The following is a 22,604-nucleotide window of genomic DNA, read 5'->3' as shown; positions in this document are numbered from 1 at the left end:
GGGAAACGGGAGTGTGGCGCAAACTGCAGGGGCCGCTGTACCCTCCGAACGCTCTCCATTCCAAGAGCTAGTGACTGGACGACGCGCCAAGCAGGGCTGCACGTGCTGGGAACGCAGCCGTGCCCAAGACCGAGGTTCTGTCGAGAGAGGGCAGGGCTTGCAACTGGCGGGAAAGGCAGTCCACCAACACAGACTGAACAGGGGGACGAGTTCCACAAGGGAAAGAAAACAGGGCCCCTGACAGTAAGGGAGGGCGGGGCGGGGGCCTTCTCAGAAGATGGACTGAATGAGTCCATTTCCTCGGCGCACACAAGGCAGGAAGGTGCAGAGTGACGACCGGCCCAGTGCTCAGGGCCTCTAAATCCCGCCTCCCAGGTCGGGCCAGGCCGGCGGGGCGGATTTCAGTCGCGCTCCGCTACAGCCTCGCCCAGGAGGAGCCGAGCGCCTGCGGGTCCAAGACGCCCTTTGGCGCCCTGGACCAGAGTGGCTTTGAGCCGCGACCCACTCGGGGACGGAAGTGGGAACGCGCCTGGAGGGCAGAGCGAAGCCCCGCGCTCCCCACAGCACGGCAGGGCGAGCGGCCCACCGCGGACGTCCCGGCTCCACCTGCAGAGGTCAACCGGGTCGGCGGCCCGAGCTCCGAGACCGCCCCGGACCACCGCAGCTGCCGCCCAGAGGCCCGGGGCGGGGCCTGGCGAGACCCAAACAAGCCCCACGTGGCAGGGGCGGGGCCGCCGCGGGGACGTCACGGCGCGCGCGTGCGCCGGAGCGATCTCGCGCCGGCGTACCCTTGTGGGGGCCGTAAAGCGCGGAAGGTCGCGGGCCCCGGCTTTCCCCGGAACTTTTTGCTCCCTCCGCCCCGCCCCTTTCCCTTCCCCATTCCCCGTGTTCTGGCGCCGGGACCCCCCGCAACTGTTGTGGCTGCTGCCCCGCTGCCGCCCGGGTGCTGCTGACCGCGGAGCGCGCGGGGGCCCGTGAGGTAAGGAAGACAGCTGCGGGGCTGCTCTGGCCTCCCCTCCGCGCGCGTCTCCGCGTCCCCCTTTCCGCTCTGGTCTCCCTCGGGGGTGGTCCCGTCCGCCCCTCGTTTCGCGTCGCTTGCGCCGAGTCGCCTGGGGACTCCGGCGGCCCGGGCCGAGAAGGGTCCGCCTCATCTCTCTCAGCCTGTCCGCGGCTGCGCTCCGTCCGGCCGAGGTGGTCCGGGCCTCGGAGACCCGTGCCCGGCTGGCCCGGGGCCTGCGCACCGGCTCCTCGGGGGGCGTCCGCCGGCTCAGCCCGACGTCCAGAGCGGCCGGGGTGACCTCGCTTCGGGCTCCCGGCCTCGGGCAAGCCCCTAGCGCGCATGAGGCCGGTCTCGCCCGGTCTTCCTCCACTGCGGGTGCAGTTGCTTTCCCGCCTGGAGACGTGCGGTCCGCCTGTGCTTCCCTCACGTGTAAGACTGCTGCAGAGTGCGGCGGCCGAGTTCCCGGGAAGAGTGTAGGCCCAGGGCAGTGAGCCGACTTCGTGATGTGTGACCACTCGGGACCGATGTGAAGGACACTGAGATTAGATTCGGGCGTCTTCAAGTGCATTTTGCCGGTGTGTGTAAGCGTGACGTGCGGGGCCGCGGAGGGAAGGAGGAGGGGAGCCGGGCCACGGGGCACACTTGGCCAGCGCTAGCGATTTGTCTTAATTTCTTCAACTTGTCTGATCACCTGGTGGCACTTGTTGAGAATTACACACCCGGGACCAGCAGGATCCACTCTCCAGAGACGGAGCCTGGGCTAGAAATGTGCTGGCTGGCTGTTGTGCTGAGGCAGGTGTGGGAGATGTTGTTAATCGCTCTCCGCTCACCTGGCTTCCTAGTCCGCAGCGGCCCATTTGTACACGCGCTGTGACCATACAGAGGAACAACTCAGAGGGACTTGGAGCTGCCCTCTTGTTCTTCTTGGTGTAAGCAGGTGTGAGCATACCTAGTCCCGATATCGCGGTTGCTTGGCAGATATTTTTCTTCTTAGCAGAAAATATTGTAGGGTCATCTTAGTTTTTAAAACATGTAATTTATTTTGGGGGCCCCTGGCTTGTTTAGTTGGAAGAGCATGTGACTCTTGATCATGAGTTCCAGCCCCAATGGGGTGTAGAGATTACTTAAATAAAACTTAACATATATATTTATGTGTGTGTTTATATTAAATCTGGTTACGACTTTTCTTTCTTTGTTTTTGACATCTTCAGTTTCTTGTCTACCGACTTTCCCTTCTCTGCCATCAAACTTTGCCTTGGTTTTGCTGCCAAACCTACTTGGGTACTCTGGTGCCTTCCTTTCTTTGTTTGCATTCACTTTAAATCCTTTTTTGTTCTTGTTTGCCCTCACCACTTCAGTGACTCTTTGAAGGTCATGATGCACACAGGGTCACAAATCCTTTTCTTGGTTCTTACCACCCTAGGCTTTTTTTTTTTTTTTTTAATCACCCTAAGTTTTTAACCTTGTTTATCCCATCTTGAACCTCAATTGTTGTTATGTGTCTTCTGTTACATTTGCAGTTCCTTTTATCCTGCCAGGGGATGTGCCTTCTGGTTCTGTCCTCACAGCTACCCTTTCTTTACTCACCTGAGGTTGTTTGAAAGGTAGCAGGGAGGAAAGATTCCAGGGCAGACTCCGGTGCCAGCCCGGCAGGGTTTGACTCCTGGCTCTGCCCCTCACCGGCATTAGAGAAGCTCGGATGAGTTACTTCTCTGTGCCTCAGCTTCTTCAAGCGTAGAAAAGAAACTTTAGTATCTACCTCGTAGGGTTGTGAGGCTTAAGTCCGTTGTACACGCCTGAAGCAGCATCTGGCCGGCTGTAACTGCCTATGAAGATACTACCATTTTCTGTTTTAAAAATTCTGTCACGTGATTTAGATATCCCCTCCAATCTGAGGGCCTAGCCTTGAGATCCCAGAGTCCTCATTGAACTTTTCCCCCTCTCGTGTGTTCTCTCCTCTCAGCCATTCGGCAATGTGTATTTCCTAGGTGCCTCCCCTGAATGCTGGGAAAACCATGATCAAGTTATATAATTGGTCTCAGCTCCCAGAGAGCTCCATCGTAATAGGAGACTAAAAAGGACCACTTACTGAGTGCTGCTTAGGTGCTCGTTGCCATGTTTTTCCTTCCTGTCTGATTGAGTGTTTGTAGCAGCCGTGTGAGGTGGGTAGTCCTAGCTCACCTTATGGATGAGGAGCCCAAGGCACAGAGATGTGGCATAAGTTGCCGAAAGTCAGAGCTAATGAGAGGTGGGGGGAGGTTTTCCAGCCCACAGCTGTCTGCCTCTCTCTCAAGCCTACATTCTCAGCTGGGTGGTTGTGCTGTTTCCCTGATTGGCGACCAGACCGTGACACAGTCCGGGAGGCTCTGTGCTGGGAGAAGTGCAGGGTGTGATGGGAGAACATAGGAGAGTCACCCGACCCAGTGTTGGGGGAGAGGAGGTCTGGTAAGATGTCAGATAGGCTGAGAGCTGAGGCAGTTACCTTTGTCTGCGGGGGGAGAGTGGCAGGAACTATATACTATTTGGTTTAGAGGAACAGCGTGCCCAGATCCCGGAGGTTTCAGAATCCTGTCCTGTTTGAGGAGTTAATTACAGGTGGTTGCGTGTGGCTCCAGAGAAAGAGAGCAGAGATAAGAAATGAGCCAGAGAGTGAAGGATCTTGCCCTTCCTGTGAAGGACATTGCCTTTTCCTGAGGACATCAGAAAGTCATTGAAGGGTTTTAAGCAGGGGCGTGAAACAAGACTTGCATTTGAGAAGACTGGCTCCGAGTCCTGTGTAAGGACTGTGGGGTGTTGGGGAGAACGGTGTACAGAAGCCCCGTCAGGAAGCTTCTGCAGTAATCTGAGCAAGGGTGGCGGCCTGTACTCAGGTAGCTGCAGTGGGAATGGGGAGAAGTGGGAATGAGGGAAACGTGGCTGTGGAATCGTTAGTCCATGCTGGTTGGCTGCATAGAGGAGAGGAGAAAGGAGGAGCCCAGGGTAACACCCAGGGTTCTCGAATATGGTGTCACTGGGGGACACAGAAGTGGAGCAGATTTGGAGATTGAGGAGGATGGGTTTCCCTGTTGGAGGTGCCCGGTTTGACGTACGGGAGCCCAAGTGGACATGCCATTGTTCTGCTTAGAGGTACAGGCGCAAAGGTCGGGGCTGCTGTGGGTTGGGCTCTCGGTCACGGTAGGCAGTGAAATCCCCCTGGAGAGTAGTGGCCCGAGGGGAGAAGCTGGTCCCAGAGCACCGTGAGGGACGTGGACTCGGAAGGACGGGCCGGGGAGAGAAGCCAGCGAAGACGTGACCAGGGTAGTGGGAGTCAGGATAAAAACCGGGAAAGGGGGTGTGAGTAGCGGGAGCGATGGGCGATATGCGGTATTGTGGAGAGGATGTGAGGTGGGGCCGGTGTCCCCGGAAGTTGGCGACGTGAGCCTTCTTGGTGAGAGCAGCGTTCCTGGCTTGGCGGGCAGAAGCCCAACCGCTTTAGGTTCAGGACAGACTGGAAACGGGGAAAAGGGGACAGATCATATAGGAAGCCCTTTCCTGAAGGTATTTGTCAAGTGAAAAGACAGGCTGTGAGATCACATTAAGAGTCAGTTCTGGGGGTGCCTGGGTGGCTCAGTTGGTTAAGAGGCTGCCTTTGGCTCTGGTCATGATCCTGGGGTCCTGGGATCGAGTCCCACATCGGGCTCCCGGCTCAGCAGGGAGCCTGCTTCTCCCTCTCACCCTCTCCCCTTCTCATGCTGTTTCTCACTCTCTCTCTCTCTCAAATAAATGAATAAATAAGCAAAATCTTAAAAAAAAAAAAAAAAAAAAAAAGAGTCCGTTCTGGCTTGACGGCCGGCAGACTCTGCAGTCACTAAGGAGTAAGGAAAGAAGGACACGGGACAGGCGGCAGCACTCAGGTGGGCAGCAGGGCAGCACATTGGGACTGCTAATTTTGTATGATGGGAAATCATGGTTTTAAATTTTATTTATTTATTTGAGAGAAAGAGCGCAGGCATGTGCGTGCGTGCCTGTGAGTGGGGGAAGGGGCAGAGGGAGAGAGAATCCCGACGTGGGGCTCGATCCCCCGACACCGAGACCACAGACCTGCGCCAAAGCCAGGAGTCGGATACTCAGGCGCCCTGATGGGAAGTCCTAACTGCCTCCTATGTTTGTGCTTTTTGCCAAGACCATATTTTTTACCATTTAGAATTTTTAAAATGACGCTACTCGAAGACAGTTATGGAGCTTTTGTTCCATTTCTTTGGTGGGTTGGGAGGACTTGAGCATATGAAAACGCTGAGGGTCAGAGCGGAGCACCGAAGGTACGTGGAAGAGGAGCTGGGTTCATGGAGCTGAGTCCCAGGGAAGGAGGGAGAGGGATCCGGGGCTCTTGTGGGGCGACGAACTTTTGACCCTCTGAGGGAAGGAGAGATGGTTGTAGATGCAAGTGGGATTATTGGTGGAGTTTCAGGGGATGCGATGAGACAGGTTATCTGCTTTGAAGGGAGGAAGAGAGGAGGTGGGGTCCGAGGTTGGGAGAGGAGTGTTGTGGGTTCAGAACCCGAATGTAGACAGACATCTGCCTGTGGCTGAACCCGCGGTGGCCCCGGGGCTAGGCAGGGGGTGCCTGCTAGCCTGAGCCGCAAAGGAACTGGGCCTTTTCGAGTGTGACCAAGCAGTAATAGTTCTGAAGGGAGGAGGAGGCAGATACTCACCCCCCAGCCCCCCGCGTGGCGAGCTCAGTAGAGTGGGGCTGGCCGTGTGGCGGTGGCCGCTCCCTCAGAAGAGCTGCGTCCCCGTGGAGACAGGTGAGACGGTACTGGCGAAGGGCCGGGTGCTTAGCTCTGGAAAGGATGTTCTGGAGGGCACGGTGGAGAGGTCTGGAGGGGAGGACAGCAGAGAGACACGGAGGGAGGGACAGAAATTGGTCACGTGGAGACGAGGTTGCAGGAAGAAGCTTCTGTCTTGAGACCCTTGGACAGGGACCGAGGGTGTGAGGCCTGGTGACTACCGCCAGGTGGCCGAGTCATCAGCCCTGGTTGGATGGGATTTATCCTGGGACGCGGTAGAGGCCTAGCTCGGTCTCCGTCCTGAGGTGCTGTGTGGTGATGGACGGGCACCCACACCTGGGCCTTGGACGAGTTGGGCTGTTTGGGGCCCTCCGTGGGTAGTGGCATGCTGCTGGGCGCACTGTCTGCCGGGGCTGTCCTCTGAAGTCCCCCCTCTCCCCACGCTCGGTGACCCTGCCGTCTCCCGGCAGGTCTGTCTGCAGTTTCCTGAACAGGCCTCTGCTTTGCCGGGAGAGTAATTCTCTCTGGTGGCCCGATCCCGTACCCTTTCCCTTCTCTGCCTTATGATGCTAGTTGTCTCGTAGACACGTGTGCTTGGTCACAGCGTGTGACACCCGAGTTTGCGGGATAAGCCCACCTGGACTAACCTTCCCCTGCTTCTGGGAAGAGGCCTGCTGGTCCTTGAGTCTCCCTCCAGCCCGTGGCCTGGGCAGACCCGGGGCACGCCGTCCCTCACTGCGGCTTTGGGTCCTCTCTCTCTGTCCTCTTCCAGGACCTCGTTCTTTGTCACCACCTCTCCTTCCAGACCCACCTCTTTCCCCTTTACTGGCCCTTCCTGCCAGCAGTGAAACAGTCCCCACGGCCCACGCCTTTATAGACCAAGAATCCTGCTCTGCTCCCATTCTTTTCTTGCTGCTGGCTGGTTTTTCTGCTCTCTTTGCAGCAGAAAGTCAAGGAGTGGTCTGCACTCCCTCATCTCCTCGCTCTGGAGCTTGCTCTGGTCCGGATTTCATCCCAAGCACTCTCCTGGGAATGTTCTTTTTGGGGCCACCAAGGACCTCCGTTGTCAAGTCCCAGCGGACGGACCCTTGGCCGTCCTGCTGCAGCCCCGGGCACCCTCCGTAGCGAACCGCTTCTTAAAACCCTTTCCTCTCTCTCGGCTTCTGTGACACCGCAGCCCAGTTCTCTTTTCTGCCTCGCCGAGGCTCCTTCTCGGTCTGTTGCACCACTTCTGTTTGTCCGGATGCTCTGTGCGTCTGCCCGGCGCTCTGTCCTCTGTCCGGGACTTTCTTTCTCTTCCCAAGCTGTACCTGCTGGGGAGCCTCAGGGTTCTTCTTGTTCCTCAGCATGCCGGGTCTCGGATACCCCACGTGTTCCCCTGGCTGCCGGCCTGGATGTCCAGCTGCTGCCTGACCTTTTCCCGTGCGTGCCCGCCCGGCGTCTTGCACTTGACCCCTCAGAGGGGAACGTTGGCTTGTCTGCGCACCCGCGCCTGCACCCTTTCACAGCCTCCCTCTCGCTCCCTCTCCTTCCCCGCCTCCCTCCCCATCCCTAGCCCTTCACACTGTAGTAAGTGGCACCAGTTGATTAACCCAGAAACTCTGCCATCATCCTTATTTCTCCCCTTGCCCCATTTTAACATCCCGTTTGTTGGTAGGTCATTTCTGTCATTTCACCTCCAGAACAATCCAGCCGTGGCTTTGACTCCACTGCCACCGTCCGGGTCTCAGCCCCCAGGCCCTCCCTCTAGGACTGCCACAGCAGCTGCCCGGCCCTGCCTTTCCTCTCATTCTCCAGCCCACTTCCCGCCGCCGCGGAGCCTGACTGATCTTGGAAAAGCATATCTGATCGTTTCATTCCGTGCTTTAGTATTTTCCTTTGCGCCCGGAGCAGAATCCCAGCTCGTCACGATGGCATCCCAAGCGCTGTGTGTCCTTGCTTTCTGCCTCCCTCTCCAGCCTTGTCTTGGGTCCTCTCCGCCTCGCTCCTCGTGCTCTGGGCACACTGGCCTCCCTTCTGTGCTCGGACTCCGCAGGGTCGGCCTCCCCTCAGGGCCTTTGTACGTGCCTGCGCTTCTGTCCGGAAGACGCATCCAGCTGATTCCCGGTCACCATCAGGTGTCTCCTCCGACGTCCCCTTCTTCCCGACCGTCCTAGTTTACATATGCCTTCGGGTATTGCAGCACACCGGCCTTGTTCCTTGTTTTATCTGTGTCTGGGCCGCCCCTGCCACAGGCACCCTCACACACACTCACACACCCACTCACTCTCTGTGTCTCTAATGAAAGGTGCATAAAGGCAAGACCGTCCTCCTCGTTGTCCCCTGCTGTCTCTGCAGCTGGCAGGGCGTCTGGAACTGCGCAGGGCCTCAGACACTGGCCGAGGGCATGATTAGCGTTCTTTGGCGCCTCCTCTCCCTTTCTCAGTAACCCTGTGCCCCGAGTACAGTACGTGGAATGAAATCTGGTTGCTTTCTCCGTCTAGTGTGCATGTCGGGGGTCTCTGCCGTAGCCGAGTGAGAGCACCGCGCCGAGCTGCTGGCAGACGTGATGTTTTACCGGCTGCTGTCGGCGGTCCGAAGACAAAGGACCGGCCGAGGATGGCAGAACTGGTCGTCGGGGAGGAGCGGCGCGTCAGCTGCCGAGGCGCATTCTGTCGCCCTGCCTGCCCAGGCGCAGGTGGTCATCTGTGGTGGTGGGATCATGGGCACATCCGTGGCCTACCACCTCTCCAAGATGGGGTGGAAGGATATTGTCCTTCTGGAGCAGGGCAGGTAAGGACCAGACTGCGCGGGCTCCCCTCAGCCCCTCCCCTCCCGGTAATGCTGTCCCGCCAGTAGCTAAGCTGACTGGCGCTAAGTCGCAGGACAAGAACCACAGACAGGCAACATCACCTGGATGCGGTTTTGCGATGCAAACCGCCCGTGTTTTCCGGCTTGGACAGAGGTGGCCGATTCCAGCACACCCAGGTCTCTAGAGAGGGTGCGTTTCATTTCAGGGTGACGGCACACCTCACCGTCTTGTCCTCTCCGTTGTAGTCACACAGCGACATCAACCCCGTGGCTCAGGAGCTTCCTCTGTGAGCCGAGATGAAACTGGCTACCTCCTGCCTGATCTCTGTTCCTTTTCCCCGTCGAACTCACTCACTCGAGAGCAGTGGTAGATTTACAGAACAGACGTGAAGGTAGTGCAGCGGTCCGTATGCCGGGGTCCCGTGCGCACCTCGGAGGAACATCTTAGGGTGGGATCGCCGTGAAATGCAGTGAATCTGTGTGGATACCTTAGTATTAACTGAAGTTCATGCTCTGTTCACGTTGCTTCACTTTTCCCCTAATGTCCCTTTTCTGTTCTATTGCCTACCAGAAATTGGATGACCTTTAACACGTCCTTTGTATTTATTTCTGAATAGGCAATACATGTACATGAGTCAGATTGAAAATTGTAAAAGAGTGTACAGGGAACATTCTGCCTCCCACCCCTGACTTCTAGCTGGAAGGTTCCCTCGCTGGAGGCAAGTTAAGTTCCTTGTGTATCGTTCCAGATACTCCCCGAGTCATTATATTAGAGCAAATCTGTATCGGTCAGTTTGTATATGTGTACCCGGGTATTCGTTTATTATTTTTTTCTCTTTTTTATACAAGTTAGTAGCGAACCTTAAACAATGTCCCTCCCCTTGCTTTTTTCTTTTTTCTTTTTTTTTTTTTTTTTAAAGATTTTATTTATTTTATTTCAGAGAGAGAGAGATAGAGCACAAGACGGGGGAGTGGGAGAGGGAGAAGCAGGCTTCCCGCCAAGCAGAGAGCCCGATGTGGGGCTCGATCCCAGGACCCTGGGATCATGACCTGAGCCGAAGGCAGACGCTTAACGACTGAGCCACCCAGGCGTCCCTCCCCTTGCTTTTTTCATTAGGGTTGTTCCGTATTGTTGCATAAAAGCTTTCTCTCGTTCCTTTCTTTATGGCCGTGTAGAGTATCCCATCGTAGAGGGGTCCTCCAGCCTGTTCAGTCCCGCTCGTGTCGGTGGATACGTAGGTTGCTTCCATCTTTTGATATGACACACGATGCCGTAGTGAGGATCTTTGAACTAGTTGCATTCACAGCTGTGGGAGTGTACCTGATAGCATTTTGGATGCATCCTGCAGGCTGGCTGCCGGCTCTACGAGGTTCTGTGCTGGTATCCTGAGCACCGCCAGGCACTTGACCATCGAGCAGAAGATGGCAGACTATTCCAACAAACTCTACCACCAGTTAGAGCAAGAGACCGGGATCCAGACAGGTAAGCAGGTAATCCGCCATTTACTGGTCCGCCTGTGCCCCAGACTCTGGTGCTCCGTGCCGTGTGTGGCCCGACGCCGCGTCAGCCTGCCAACCTGGTGGTCAGGGCTTGAGTCTTAGTCCGGGCTCTGCCAGTCGCCAGGGTCTTTCCTGGGGCAAGTCTGTTGGCGTGCTGGGCTGTCTCCAGTTTCCCTACCCGCCGAGGGGATTCCGTCCTTGTCCCAGATCCTTTCCAGAGCCTATCATTCTCAGGATAGGAAAGGCTTCCCGGGCCATTTCCTATTATTTCACTCACTGAAGTCTAGCAAGTGGCCACGCTTGGCTCCTGAACGAAGAAGCCAAGGACATACTTCCGTTTCGGTGCTTGATGGTGAAATCGTGGTCTGACCCGCTGCATTTCACCAGTTGCTCCGAAGGCCTCTTCTGACTGAAAAGCTTAAACGGAGGTTACCCCTTATGCGTGTCAGCAAGGGAAAAGAACCCAGGGAATCGTGAGCTAAGTACGACCGGAGCAAGGAGAAGGGGAAGGCTGAGCCATGGGGAGGTCCCGCACGATCACAAGTTAGAAGCGTGTCTGTGAGCGTGTCGTCAGGTGATGCATCGGCCAGGAGCCCAGGGGCGAGCCTCGCGTCGTGGCTGATGAAACCGTTTGGTGGCCACGGGAAATGTCCCGGGGGAGTAGCGGGGCCTAGTGATGAAATTCAGGACGCCCCCGTCCGTCAGGGTTGCTCTTTTGAAGACCCGCATAATTCAGATCACAGGTAATTCCAGGCTAATCCTGACAAGGATGGTAGCCTGATCTGTTCGCCCGCTGAGGCGGCCCTGCCGGGGGTCACAGCGTAAACACAGTGGATGGTCGCCTTTGCTGGCCGGCTCAGACCTTATGTGACCCGTGACACGGTTCTCGTTGGGAAGGTGAGATTTGAAGTATTGGAAATTTTGATGACAGGCTGAGGTTTTATAGCATTTCCCCTTCATAGGATTCCTGCTCTGGCGAAGTGTCCTTGTGTGTAAGTCCTCGATTAAGACTGAACGTCTGGGAACTGGGATTGGGTAGCTGTGTTCGTGGGGAGAGGAGATGCCAGGAGAGGAGCTAGAGGAGGGGAAGGAAGGGGCTGTAGCCCTCGAGCACATAAGCAGGGCTCCCAGGCTGGCCCTGCCCCGGCTCGGTGCCGAGAGCGGGCGTCTCACTTGCCTCGCCCTGGTCCCCGCCCAGCAGATGAGCCTGACTCCCCCACGGTCACCTGTCACGTGGCCAGGCTTCCTTCAGAGAGGCGAGGACTCTGAGTGAAGATAGTAGAAGGCGTTCCTGCTGCCTCACCACCTCTGGCTTTTGTCAGGGAGGATGCCTGCTACATGCAGGACAGGCGGGAGCGAGTCCCTTTTGGTTGGATTTAATTTGGTGGCGACGGGTGCTTGAATCGGGTGGTGAGCAGAGTTTGAGTCAGAAGAGGGCCCACCTAAGGGGCCCCGAGCTGGAACTGCTGACTTCCTTGCGGTCCCCTGGTTCGGCTAGTGCTTTGCCGAGCCCTGCATTGCTCACCTGCTTGGATGCTGGAGGAACCCGAGTCGTAGGCCTCTTGTCTGTAAGCTAAGTTTGTCTCACTTGAGTTCTGGGTCACCATCTGGAACGCCTTTTTGGGCCTGGTATCTCCTTGATGCTTGCCGGGCAGCGAGGAAGTCAGGCAAGGGAGAGTCCGGGGATCACCCTCAGTCTGTCACCCCCATTGCAGTTCAGCCGTGGTGCAGTGAAAAGGGGACGTGGGGTCCCCCGATGGAGGATTCTGTTATCCGGCAGGACGCGCAGGGGCCGGTCAGTGGACTGCTTTTGAGACTTAAAGACACGTGACATATGTACAACCTGGATTTCCCGATATGACAGCGCTCATCCTCAGAAGACAGTGCATTTATGTGGTATGTGCTTTCTGACCAGGGCCCGTTTGGCTCACCTCAGAAAGCCTCTTCCAGGAGATTTTCTAAGAGGAGCGGGAGTCGGGAAACACAAGGAACGGATGAGTTTGAATTCCCTAAAGCTGAGGCCTGTGTTTGACTTTGTTTTTATGGCTCAGAGCCCCTGCTGAGTTCCCTCCTGCGTCGCGTGCCAGACCTGGAGACTCTGGAGATCCTGAAGTTGGTGAACTGCCCCGAGACCTTCACCCCAGACATGAGGTGCATCATGGGCGAGTCTCCTTCAGTTCAGGGCTACTTTGTGCTGGCGGGAATGAACTCTGCTGGCCTTTCGTTTGGTGGAGGGGCTGGAAGGTAAGTCTTCCTTGCTCAGACCCTGCTTGCTGGGTGCTTCCTTCCTAGAGTTCCCTGTTGCTAATGTGGCGTGTAATGGATGTATGTAATCTGGTATGTTAATAATGAGGAGGTACACATAATTTGAGAGTTGTCCCCTTCAAAGTAGTCACCGTGGGATATTCCAGAAGTGTCTTTGTGCACAATGTTTTGGGAACTCTTCTTTGGAATTAGTCTCGAAGCCTGTGGGATGTACTTTTTTATTGAATGCTCGCCATTCAGTAATCTGGAAAGTTAACAAGTAGGTTTGGAAGACCAGTTAATGAGATTGTTATAGACATATTAGCCTATCTAGTGATTCACAGATGTAGTAGCTCATAAAATAGCTGGGTAATAAAGTCCAGTGACTGACTTTTAGGTTAGTATAGTGAGAATCCTGGGTGCTTCTGTTTTCTTCTCTTCCTACTGTGTGACTAAGAATATAGAGTTTGTTTCACACACCAGTGTGGGTCCTCAGGTAGATGGGTGATATGTCAAGCGCCAGGTTCTTACTATGTAATCAACTGTCCCGCAGGAGGGGAGGTCAGATCCATCAACAGAGAGTAACCTCAGGACGATAGTCCGAGGCGCTCTCTCCAGGCTGCCACCACGCTGTGGAGGTTAATAGCTTACCCTTGGTTTCCACATGGTTCTCTTCTTTGGTAACAGTATAAATGGTTTTATGGAAAGTGTTTACCCCTTGTGATGGCAAATATATTTATCGAGTTACTAGAGTTGAAGAACATTTCACAAGTGGACATGGCCAGAGTAATTAAAATGTCTGTTTATTCATTTACAAACTTAGTAATACGAAAAGAAAATCTTAATTGGAATCTGGCTTGATAGAAACACAGTGCACAATGTTAATACCGCATTCATGGAGGCAGAAATGCTCAGTCCCCCTAGGTACCTGAAGTCACCAGAGCTCTTGAGAAAAATCCCATCCCCTAAAGTGCCTCAGATGTCTTCAGCACCACAAGCTGACGCTACACAGGGACAGAAAGGGGCTGAGCGAACTGCACATTTATAAACGTAAATAAGGAGTTACAGCCTTGTACAATCATTACAGTGGCATTTCCTGGATCCTAAGAGTAGACCCGAGAGTATTAACTATGCTGCTAGAAACCCCGATTGAAACAAGCTGCAGAAACTTTCTACCCCTCACCTGCTTGATCTGGGGAAGGGAGGCTATGGTGGGGTGGATGGAAACCCTCAGACTGAAATGAAGTTTCTTTTCATCCTTCCTGTCTACACCCACCATGGGACATTCGGGGGTAAGGCACGAGAACCGGGCTTAAAGAGAGGTGCTCCCAGCTCCAGTTCTTGGTGTGCAAAGGAAATCCTGGCATAGATCTTTTGAAACAGATGCTAAAAATATCCTCTCCACCCTCTTGTAATTTCTATCCTTGAGAGACAGAAAACCGAGAAGGCAGAAAAGGTTTGCGAAGGGTAAAAATAGGTACATCTAAATAAGAGAAAGCCCATGAAGAAATGTGTAATTCTTCAAGGGATGCAGATTCTCTGCTCAGAGAAGTCAAGAATCATATTATACAATGAATAACTCTGGTGTTTAATGGACAGAGAAGGCAAAGACATACAAAAATATTTAGTTCTCTGGAAAAATAGTGCATTTGTAGTGATGAGGGACTGCAAATGCAATCCCTTTGCGGGTGGGGAGGGAGCCTTACAACTCAGCACCTTGCAGTGGAGGAGGCCGAGGTGGGGGCTGCCAGGCAGAGCCGGGGCTCGCTCATAGCGGGACACAGTTAGCACGACCCTTCTGTCAGCTACCATTTCTGCCCCTCTGCTGTGCTGCTCCTGAATCCATGTGCCTGCAAATGACTATTCTTGAGTCGTGAAAATGTTCCCTTTATCGTGCTGATAAAAGCTGCTTTTATCAATTTGGGGCGGGATGTGGGTGCGGGGGCTGTGCAAAAGGAAATGGAAACAGTAGAAAGTTCTTCAGTATTAAGCACTAGTGACCACACCTCTACCTGGGACACTGAAGGGGAGCCTTGTTGCTTATACTGGTCAGGCAGCTACAAAGAGAAGACTGAACCCGGTAGCTACCCCTGAAAGTCAGCCGGGACACAGCCTTCTAGGGTCAGAACCAAGACAACAGGTTATAGAAGCTTCCCTTTTATGTCCCTTAGGTTCTCAGAGGAGGGTAAAGACTCACTCCGATGCCAGCACACGTGTCCGTGAGGCAGAGGATAAACCAAGCCACAAAGCAAGGTGAGGGGTCGGCTCTTCAGGGAAGCTAAACCACTTTCAGAAAGCTGCTGTCATTCCTGCTCCATCCGTGGCGGGGGGTGGGTGGGGGTGTCAACATTTCAAATGCACTCAGAGGCAGGGTAATGGAGGAAGTGGAGTTACTTTAGTGACTTTCTTGGAAAGAGGTAAAACTGTTGGTCTGTACAAGAAGGTAGAGTCCATGGACATGTCTCCTGGTGAGAAGCCAAGTGACCGGGTTTCTCCTGCAGAAATGGGGTAACTGAGGTTAATCACTGAGCTTAAATGGTCTCTGGGCCCCTGGCCTGAACGGCAGCTCTTGTATTTGGGGGTACAGGGAGAGACCCCCGCCCCCAGCAGAGCACTAGAAATGTAGTGGGAATTGTTGGGTTCTCTCTCCTGGAGCAGGTCCTGCCCGTGTGGTGCTCTGTGGCTCCAACACAGGTTACAGGTCAGCAGGTCGTTCTTGTCCCTCGCTCTTAAATTTTCCAAATTAGAGCTTTCCTGACTTTGCCCTTGTTACGGACAGGCAGTGTCTCTGCTGCAAGCTTCCATATAAGACGAGTGACCACGGCAGGGCTGGGAACCAGGATTTACATGTGGCACGAGTAAGCAGGGGCTTAGCAGGTGTTCCAAGGGAGGGGAGGGGCCACAGGAGACTGGCAGCCCTGAGTTTTCATCTGCTTGAGGCCGGTACACTTTGTGTTTCCAGGTTCAAAAAGAAGAGAGTAGAGCCCCTCCCTCAAGAGAGCACAAGAGGTGACGGCGGATCATTTCAGAGAGAAAAAGGACCAGCCATCGTACAGTCTGGGAGTCCAGACTAGGGAGAGACGAGTGATCACACAAGGTAAATGCACATGGCCTGACTGCCCGGTGTGCAAGGAGGCAGGAGTGAGTCACCCCCTTCAGTTAGGACCAAAGAGAGAAACTACCCGACTCACACTGATGATGTCTAAATTAAGAGATTTCAAGGGTGTCAAAGTGGCAGAAGTGAAGTGTATGTCAGGGCCCTCAATAAACAAGTGATACCCCAGGATATTAACATCTCGCCAGAGTCTTAAAAGTGTGACCCTTAACACATAAATCTAGAATGTCTTTTAGATTCAACCCTAAATAATCTTTCATTTACAAAGACGAGCGTGGCACAGAGCACGGCATACTTTTAGCGCCGCGTTCCTTGGTCAGTTGGGCCCCTGCCGCGTCGGCCCGGCGCCCGCTCTCCTATGCGCATCTCAGCTGCTGCACTCTGCTTTGCAGCGGGGCGACCCCCTTTCTCCTCCCTACCCAGGGGCAGCAGCTCTCAGGGAACAGAGTTCTAACGACCTACTCCCTTAGTCAATCGAGACCTCCTTGAGCAGTCAGTAATCAAGTAGGAGTTGTCTGGCTGGGGAAATGGCAAGCAGTGTCTGGAAGGAATCCGTCTGATTAAGTAAACACCCCAAGAAATGCCACAACAGACAGACCCACCTGAGAATTTTAAGCTGCTCTAAAAAGACTCTTTAGTACAGATACCTATCAGAGCTACCGCTTCCAAGTTACCACGACAAAGGTTTAAAATCTGGAACAGCACAGGATGGGCACAGTGTGGAGGGCCTTCCCGGCGCCCCAGGTCCTTTTCCATTCCAGAGACCCGGAGCGCCGGCTGGCTGGCGGGCAGACCCACAGAATGTACCCTCTCCACAGACCCGTGGGGTCACTTGGGGGGGGGGGGAAATCTGCCTGTTCTGGGCCAGAGGAAGCCAAACGTGGGAGGCCAGCAGCGCGCTCAGAACAGCCAGCAAGGTTTGGTTCCTCACCAGGACAGCACACCCACCCTGTGCCGAAGGGACAGCAGCGCCTGCCACACGAGGGACAGGTGAGGGAGATGCTGGGTCGGGTCACCGAGCCCGGAGTGGCGGGAAGCAGCAGCAGCCTTCTAAGGGCGGGAAACCACCTCGGTGCTGAGCACCTCCGGAGAGCAGACCCTTTCAGCTGGGAAAAGCAACACAAAAGGCAATGTGGTTTTTCCCTTTCAAACACCGGCTTGTTTACTCAGGCCAACAAACCCTCTGAGAGCGCTGAGACAGGAGGAAGATTTTAGGCCAGAGCCAGGTCAGCTGTTTGCTAGAGACCAGGTAACGTCCACGTGATGCCGCTCATGAGTGAGGTAGATGGTCATCCTCTTGCTAGAGGTGTCAGGGTGCCCACCCGCAGCCCAATGGAAAAGGAGAATGATCTGCCTGGCGCAGCAGCATGGGCGGGCTCGCGCACAGGGCTGATTCAGACACACAACAACCCACCAAAATGAACGGGTCGCTCCGAGAGAAGTTAGCCCCCGGAGGCCTGCACAGCACCCACTTCCCTTGCTTCGAGAGACAACATTAGAAATCAGACTGTCACGGTTACCTACTTCCACAAGTGGAGTTTGCACCTGTGCTGCCCCTCAGCCATGCTTCATGTCGCCACGGGAATCTGAGGGGTGAAGGGGTGGGTGGGAAGAACAGCCCAGAATGAGGAGTAGATGGGAAAGTGCAAAAGGGAGGAGGGAAGGTGGAAGGAGAAGAGAGGCTGCAAAGCAAAAGGTTTAAAAGCGGGTGAAGTTTAAAATCCCATCAAGGAGCTGGGAGGCAGGGGGCGGGGGTGGGCAGGTGGGGAAGCGAGGCTAGTGGCCATTACTTCCCGTGCAAGTCACTGAGCTCCACGTCATCCTTCCGGCGCTTGTGGGTGAACAGCGAGGTGACCGGGTAGAGCTTCGCCTTGGCCTGGAACCGGTGTCCCGCGATGTCAATCTCATACTCCCCCCGGTTGATGAAATCTGTTGTCACCACCTGCTCTTCCCCAGTGTCCTCAGAAAAATTGTGCACGAAGCCCAGGCAGACGTGGCGCTCCAGGGTGTAGCTGTAGGCACTGCTGGTGGTCTTGCCCGCGTACTGCCCGTTGCGGTAAATGGGCTCTCCCCACCACGGCCAGAGGTCCAGGTCAGTGTCGTGATCGTCCAGGATGAACATGGTGAGGCGTTTGTACACCCCATTCTGCTTCTGCTGCAGCAGGGCATCGCGGCCGATGAAGTCCATCCCCTGGGGAAGAAGGGCAAGGCTGAGCCGGGGCGGCCGCGCTGGAGGCCGCACTCACCCCGCCGCGTGGCCTTCCCACCACATGAAAACCTGCTTTCACCATATTAAAAGACCTCCTCAGAGAACTTCTGTAACACGGGCATACATTTTTCAGAGTTCACCAACAAGACCACATAGAAAAAAATATTTAGGAAGAAAAATCCTCCAAACGTTCTTGCTAGAATTATTTTAGAAAAACTTATGTTTTTATATAATCTCGACCAAAAGCCCATGCATATACATCTATATTCAGTGCATACAGGTTTGTACAAGAAACCTCAGCAGGATAGAAACTGAGATTATGAACAGATAAAACAGATGTTCTTTAATTTTCTTCATTCTTTTCCCTATTTTCCAAAATTAGTATTCATTACTTTCATAGCACAGAAAAATCGTTATCTGTAATTGCTCACCGAGAAGACTAGAGACCTACTGCACTGCGAGGGAAGGACTAAGAGATTTTGTTGAGCTGCAGCGAGCAAGCATGAGGAGGGCCGGCTGGGGGCAGGTGGGGAGGGCGGGTCGGTGGGGGGCAGAGGTGGGAAAGAGACTCATCACTAACATCCTCTTGACCTAGGACTTTTTAAAAAAAAAATGTTCATATTTACTTTGAAAAGAAACAAAAAATGAGACATTTGAATATAAGAGGAGTACTGTGTACACACATCTGTGGCACGTTACTGGAGAAACTTCCCTGGAAGCCCAGAGTCTGCGGGAGCGCCAAGTAGGGCGCCTGGCTGCTTCAGACAGTGGGGCGTGCGGCTCCTGAGCTCAGGGTTGGGGGGGTTGGCGGGAGCCAAGTGCTCACAACGTTTCCTTATTAGGACAGACGTATTTTTCATTCTAAGGACATCCTCCTCGTCCTTGCTGACCCACGGCCACCCCTGGGCCTTCCCCTCAGCCCTTCCTTTCTGAGGTAGAGTCGGCTCCGGGGGGGGGGGCAGTGGGCTGTGCAGATACAGTACCTTTTCCAGTTTCACCCGAGATTCTCGTCCACATTCCAGGGGGGTGGTGAGGGTATTTAAATCCTGACCCCAGAAGGCAAAAAACTTCTCAATTCGAAGACTACGAAGAGCATAGTACCCAGCATTCCGGATTCCGTATTTCTGCCCAACACTCATCACCTCGTTGTACACGTGCAGGGCATACTAGAGGGGGAGACCAGAGGTCAGTGACCCGCCCACCTGCACCATTCAACACGGGCTGGGTCTGCAGCGCTGATGGCGGGCCGCCTGCACCTTGACAAGGCAGAAGGGTGTACGAAATTCTCAAGATGCCTCATCCTTGACACAACAAAGCACTACAGCCCAGGGGTCATGAGCCAGGGTCACCCCTAACCCCAGTTTAAGCTCCATGAAAGCAGTACCCATATCCCTTCTCTATGGAGCCTAGGACAGGGAGCCGTCCTCAAGTGCGAATCCCAGACACACTCCGACCACCCCATCCGTGGCCAGGCCCCTAACTGCCTCTCCAACAGCCCGCTCCTCTGCCCCTTGCTCTCTTGCCCCACTTGCCACCCCCGTGACCCCTCATGCACGGCCTGTGCTATGAAATGTGGGTCACACACAACTCTGTGTACAGTCTGACTTTTCACAGATGATGGCACATCAGGAGACCCAGATCAGGAGTCCCAGAGGAGCCAGGAAGGCAGCGCGCCCCGACCCGTGTCCCACAACAGCCAGCCTCTCATGGCATTCTCTTCTTGGTTCCAGAAACCGTAAGTATCAGATAGCTTAAGTAAACAAAGTTTTCCAAACGGAAAGCAAATGTTCAATCCATACCTAAACACGCTATGTGGAAGCTAAAGCCCAGAACAGACGACATTATTTGCTTTAAAAACTGTAACACGGACAAAACGACGAGAAATCAGAGAAATATCATACGATTGCACATCTAAGCGGAATCTAAAACCACAATGAAACGCAAACTCACGGAAAAAGAGACCAGAGTTGTGGTTCGAGAGTTGGGAAGTGCAAGGAGGGGAAGTGGAGGAAGGGGGCAGAAGGCACAGACTTCCAGGTAGGAGACAAATGAGAACGAGGAAGGGAGGGAGGGAGCGAACCACCTGATGGCCCTGGCAGGGACCCTGCTGTGTGACAGATGCGGAAGTTAAGAGAGTGAATCCTAAGTGTCTTCATCACAAGGAAAACCCCTTTAGTGCTTCTTAGAGCATCTCTGAGTCGAGGGACGCTCGTGAAACTGAACACAGAAGTTCTTTCACGGGACCTGTCCGTCCACCAGGCTGCGCGCTGAAACCTGACCAGTGATGTGTGCCCACGACAGCTCAATAAAAGTGGAAAACCAGAAAAACACCCGGCTTCCCTGGCGTTGCAGTTCTTCCCCCGGGGGTGGGGGGGTCCGCTGCCCTGCCAGTCGCACTCCTTGGGCTGAGTTGGCATCTACTGAACGGGCCACGGTGGTCAGGACAACGTGCCCGCGGGAAGAGCCCCTAGAAGGGCCCCCGTGCTACCGAATCCACACACAGCTGTGGCGCCTGTAGGAGCGAGCCAGGCCCGAAGGGGGGCGGGGGGGGGACGCTGACAGGGAAACGACATTAATAAAGGGCCCGCGTCCCTGGTGCCTTCCGCTCAGTGCTTTCCAGTCTCAAGCTGGATACTGGAGTTAAGAGGAAGGCCAGGGAAGAGAGATTTAAAGCAGGTAACTAGTCTCGGTTAGGTGAGAAAAACAACTCCCCAGCATGTCCTCATTTTCTAAGTGCTGGGGATTTAGTGTGAACAGAACAAGAATCTGCCGTTTGCCACCATGTTTTCGGAGACATTTCCCTCAGAGAGACAAGTATAGTTGACAAGTATAGTTCCCATGGGTTTGAACTGCGTGGGTCTCACTTCTACATGGATTTTTCCATACGGTACAGGGCCGTAAATGTATTTTCCTTAGGATTTTACTAACACTTTCTCTAGCTTCCTAGATTATAAGACGACAGTACACAATACATAGAGCACACAAAATATGTATCAATCAACTCCTTACATGATCAGTAAGGCTTCCAGTCAAAAGCAAGCTATTAGTTCAGGTTTTTGAGGAGTCAAAAGTTCTATGTGGAGCTTTGAGTGGGTGGGTGCCCCTGACCCCCACGTTATTCAAGGATCAACTGTATAACCTTCTTGAGGACAAAAGCCAGCTTGAAAAGAACCCAGGCACGGCACAAATCACCTCTTGGACTCATGGAAAATCATAAAAACGGGACCAGCCCAGGATAATCAGAAGTAGAAACCAAGGCCTCAAGTAATGAAGCTGCTGGAGCCACAGAGCCTCCCCCTCTTCATCGGGTTTGGCCAATTTATGACACAGGCACCCAAGTGGCAAATTCAGACTCGATCCCTACCTGTACAGGCACAAGTCAACTACCTCTGTACCAACTCTTCCCAAACCGTGAGTATTCCCTTCATCTTAATACTGTTATATTTGTCTGGACAAGCACATACAGTTCCATGAGATGGTAAATGCATGCTTCAGCTAGTAACTAAAACAAAGCCTAAGGCTGTAAGTAATGTGACTAAAATCAAGAACAAGACAATGATGCCTAGGATCCCTATGCCTTGTCACAACTGGACAAGAGAAATTGTAGGAATAAAAGTTAAGAAAAAACTATTACTGTATGTATTTAAGATTGGACCCTGAAAATTCCAGGGACTCAACTAAAAACAACTATAAGATAATTAGTAAGAAATAAAGACTACAATAGAAAAAATAGCTTTCAAAAATCACAATCACTTTTGGGTGCTTGGGTGGCTCAGTTGGTTAAATGTCTGCCTTCACCTCAGGGTCCTGGGATTGAGCCCTGCATCTGGCTCCCGGCTCAGCTTCACCGCCCCCGCCCCCGCCCCCCTCCCCCTCCTTGTGCTCTTACTCTAATAAATAAAATCTTCAAAAAAAATCATAATCACTTAGAAGATAATGGAACAAAGACACCCTTCTCATTCACAACAGCAACAACAAAATATTATAACATCTATATGAAGAAAACTTAAAAATACCTCTGAAAGGTCACCAAAAAAACTTAAATAAAAACTAAAAGGCGGAGCGCCTGGGTAGCTCAGTCGTTAAGTGTCTACCTTCGGCTCAGGTCATGATCCCAGGGTCCTGGGATCCAGCCCCGCATCGGGCTCCCTGCTCAGCAGGAAGCCTGCTTCTCCTCTCAAACTCCCCCTGTGTTCCCTCTCTCACTGTCTCTCTGTCAAATAAATAAATAAAAATCTTTAAAAAAAGAACTAACTTAAAAGGCATTCTTTGTAAGATTCAATACATGTCAGTTCTTCTAATGTATAAATGGTAACATAATCCAAAAAAATGCAGTCAGTGTTTTTAACTAGATAATTATAGTTTCCAAGGGGAAATAAGAAAACATGAATGGTTTCCTTCCAGAGTTTTCCAAGCTATGAAGGGGAGATAAGAGCAAACCAAATATTAAAATACATAATAAAGACTCAGTAATTAAAACAGTGTGATCTTGATTATGGATAGACCAAGGGAACAGAATGGAAGTCCAGAAATAAACCCAAATACATAGAGGAATTTAGGATCTGGTAAGGGTAGAATGCCAAATCTGTTTATCCATATGGGAAAAAAAAGTCTGATCCTATCTCATGAAGTACAGCAAGAGACACTGCAAAAGGATGGAGCATTGAAATATTAATAAAAAAAACAGGGGCGCCTGGGTGGCTCAGATGGTTAAGTGTCTGCCTTCAGCTCAGGTCATGATCCCAGGGTCCTGGGATCGAGCCCCGCATCGGGCTCCTGGCTCGGCGAGGAACCTGCTTCTCCCTCTCCCTCTGCCTCTCTCCCTGCTCATGCTTTCTCTCTCCCTCTCTGTATCTCTGTGTCTCAAATGAATAAATAAAATCTTTAAAAAAAAAAAAAAAAAAAGAAATATTAATAAAAAAAACAAAACACAAACCCATACAACAGAACAACACAACTATAAAAGCACTAGAAGAAAAC

General features: G+C 53.2%; 2 protein-coding genes across 9 annotated transcripts in view; one reads left to right on the top strand and one right to left on the bottom strand.

Moving 5' to 3' along the window:
• Nucleotides 1–770: 770 nt before the first annotated feature.
• LOC118533060 (pyruvate dehydrogenase phosphatase regulatory subunit, mitochondrial-like) lies at nt 771–22,103 on the top strand. Of its 4 annotated transcripts, none has more exons than XR_013444121.1 (7): nt 771–979; nt 8,250–8,538; nt 9,906–10,039; nt 12,108–12,300; nt 14,472–14,553; nt 15,263–15,397; nt 19,239–22,103. XR_013444121.1 is itself a non-coding variant. In XM_078062533.1 (6 exons), exons 2-5 carry the CDS (start codon nt 8,315–8,317, stop codon nt 14,521–14,523), a joined length of 603 nt encoding a protein of 200 aa, XP_077918659.1. In that variant the 5' UTR covers nt 771–979; nt 8,250–8,314; the 3' UTR covers nt 14,524–14,553; nt 15,263–15,586. The 4 variants fall into 4 exon arrangements, 2 of the variants coding, with proteins under 2 accessions (XP_077918659.1, XP_077918660.1); XR_013444120.1 differs by having other exon boundaries at nt 19,224–22,103; XM_078062533.1 differs by lacking the exon at nt 19,239–22,103 and having other exon boundaries at nt 15,263–15,586.
• The window catches only part of PDPR (pyruvate dehydrogenase phosphatase regulatory subunit), a 36,509-nt gene continuing 26,987 nt past the window's right edge, over nt 13,083–22,604 (bottom strand). For 3 of the 5 annotated variants that reach the window (XM_036088060.2, XM_036088058.2, XM_078062530.1), the window contains 2 exons: nt 18,608–18,790; nt 13,083–17,606 (listed from right to left, as the gene is read on the bottom strand). In XM_036088060.2, coding sequence (XP_035943953.1) covers nt 17,202–17,606; nt 18,608–18,790 — 588 coding nt within the window. In that variant the 3' untranslated portion in view covers nt 13,083–17,201. The remainder of the gene's footprint in view (nt 17,607–18,607; nt 18,791–22,604) is intronic. The other 2 variants (XR_013444119.1, XM_078062531.1) reach the window with 2 other exon arrangements.

Source organism: Halichoerus grypus, chromosome 15 (assembly GCF_964656455.1).
Source record: "Halichoerus grypus chromosome 15, mHalGry1.hap1.1, whole genome shotgun sequence".
NCBI classification, from domain to species: Eukaryota; Metazoa; Chordata; class Mammalia; order Carnivora; family Phocidae; genus Halichoerus; species Halichoerus grypus.
The sequence above is the reverse complement of the archived record's forward strand: the minus strand, read 5'-3'. Positions and strand labels throughout refer to the sequence as shown.

Coding starts and splice junctions, on each gene's coding strand:
- LOC118533060 (XM_078062533.1), top strand. CDS start 8,315: ATGTTTTACCGGCTGCTGTCGGCGGTCCGAAGACAAAGGACCGGCCGA. Junction 8,539..9,905: donor GTCCTTCTGGAGCAGGGCAG/GTAAGGACCAGA, acceptor TGCATCCTGCAG/GCTGGCTGCCGGCTCTACGA. Junction 10,040..12,107: donor AGAGACCGGGATCCAGACAG/GTAAGCAGGTAA, acceptor TTTATGGCTCAG/AGCCCCTGCTGAGTTCCCTC.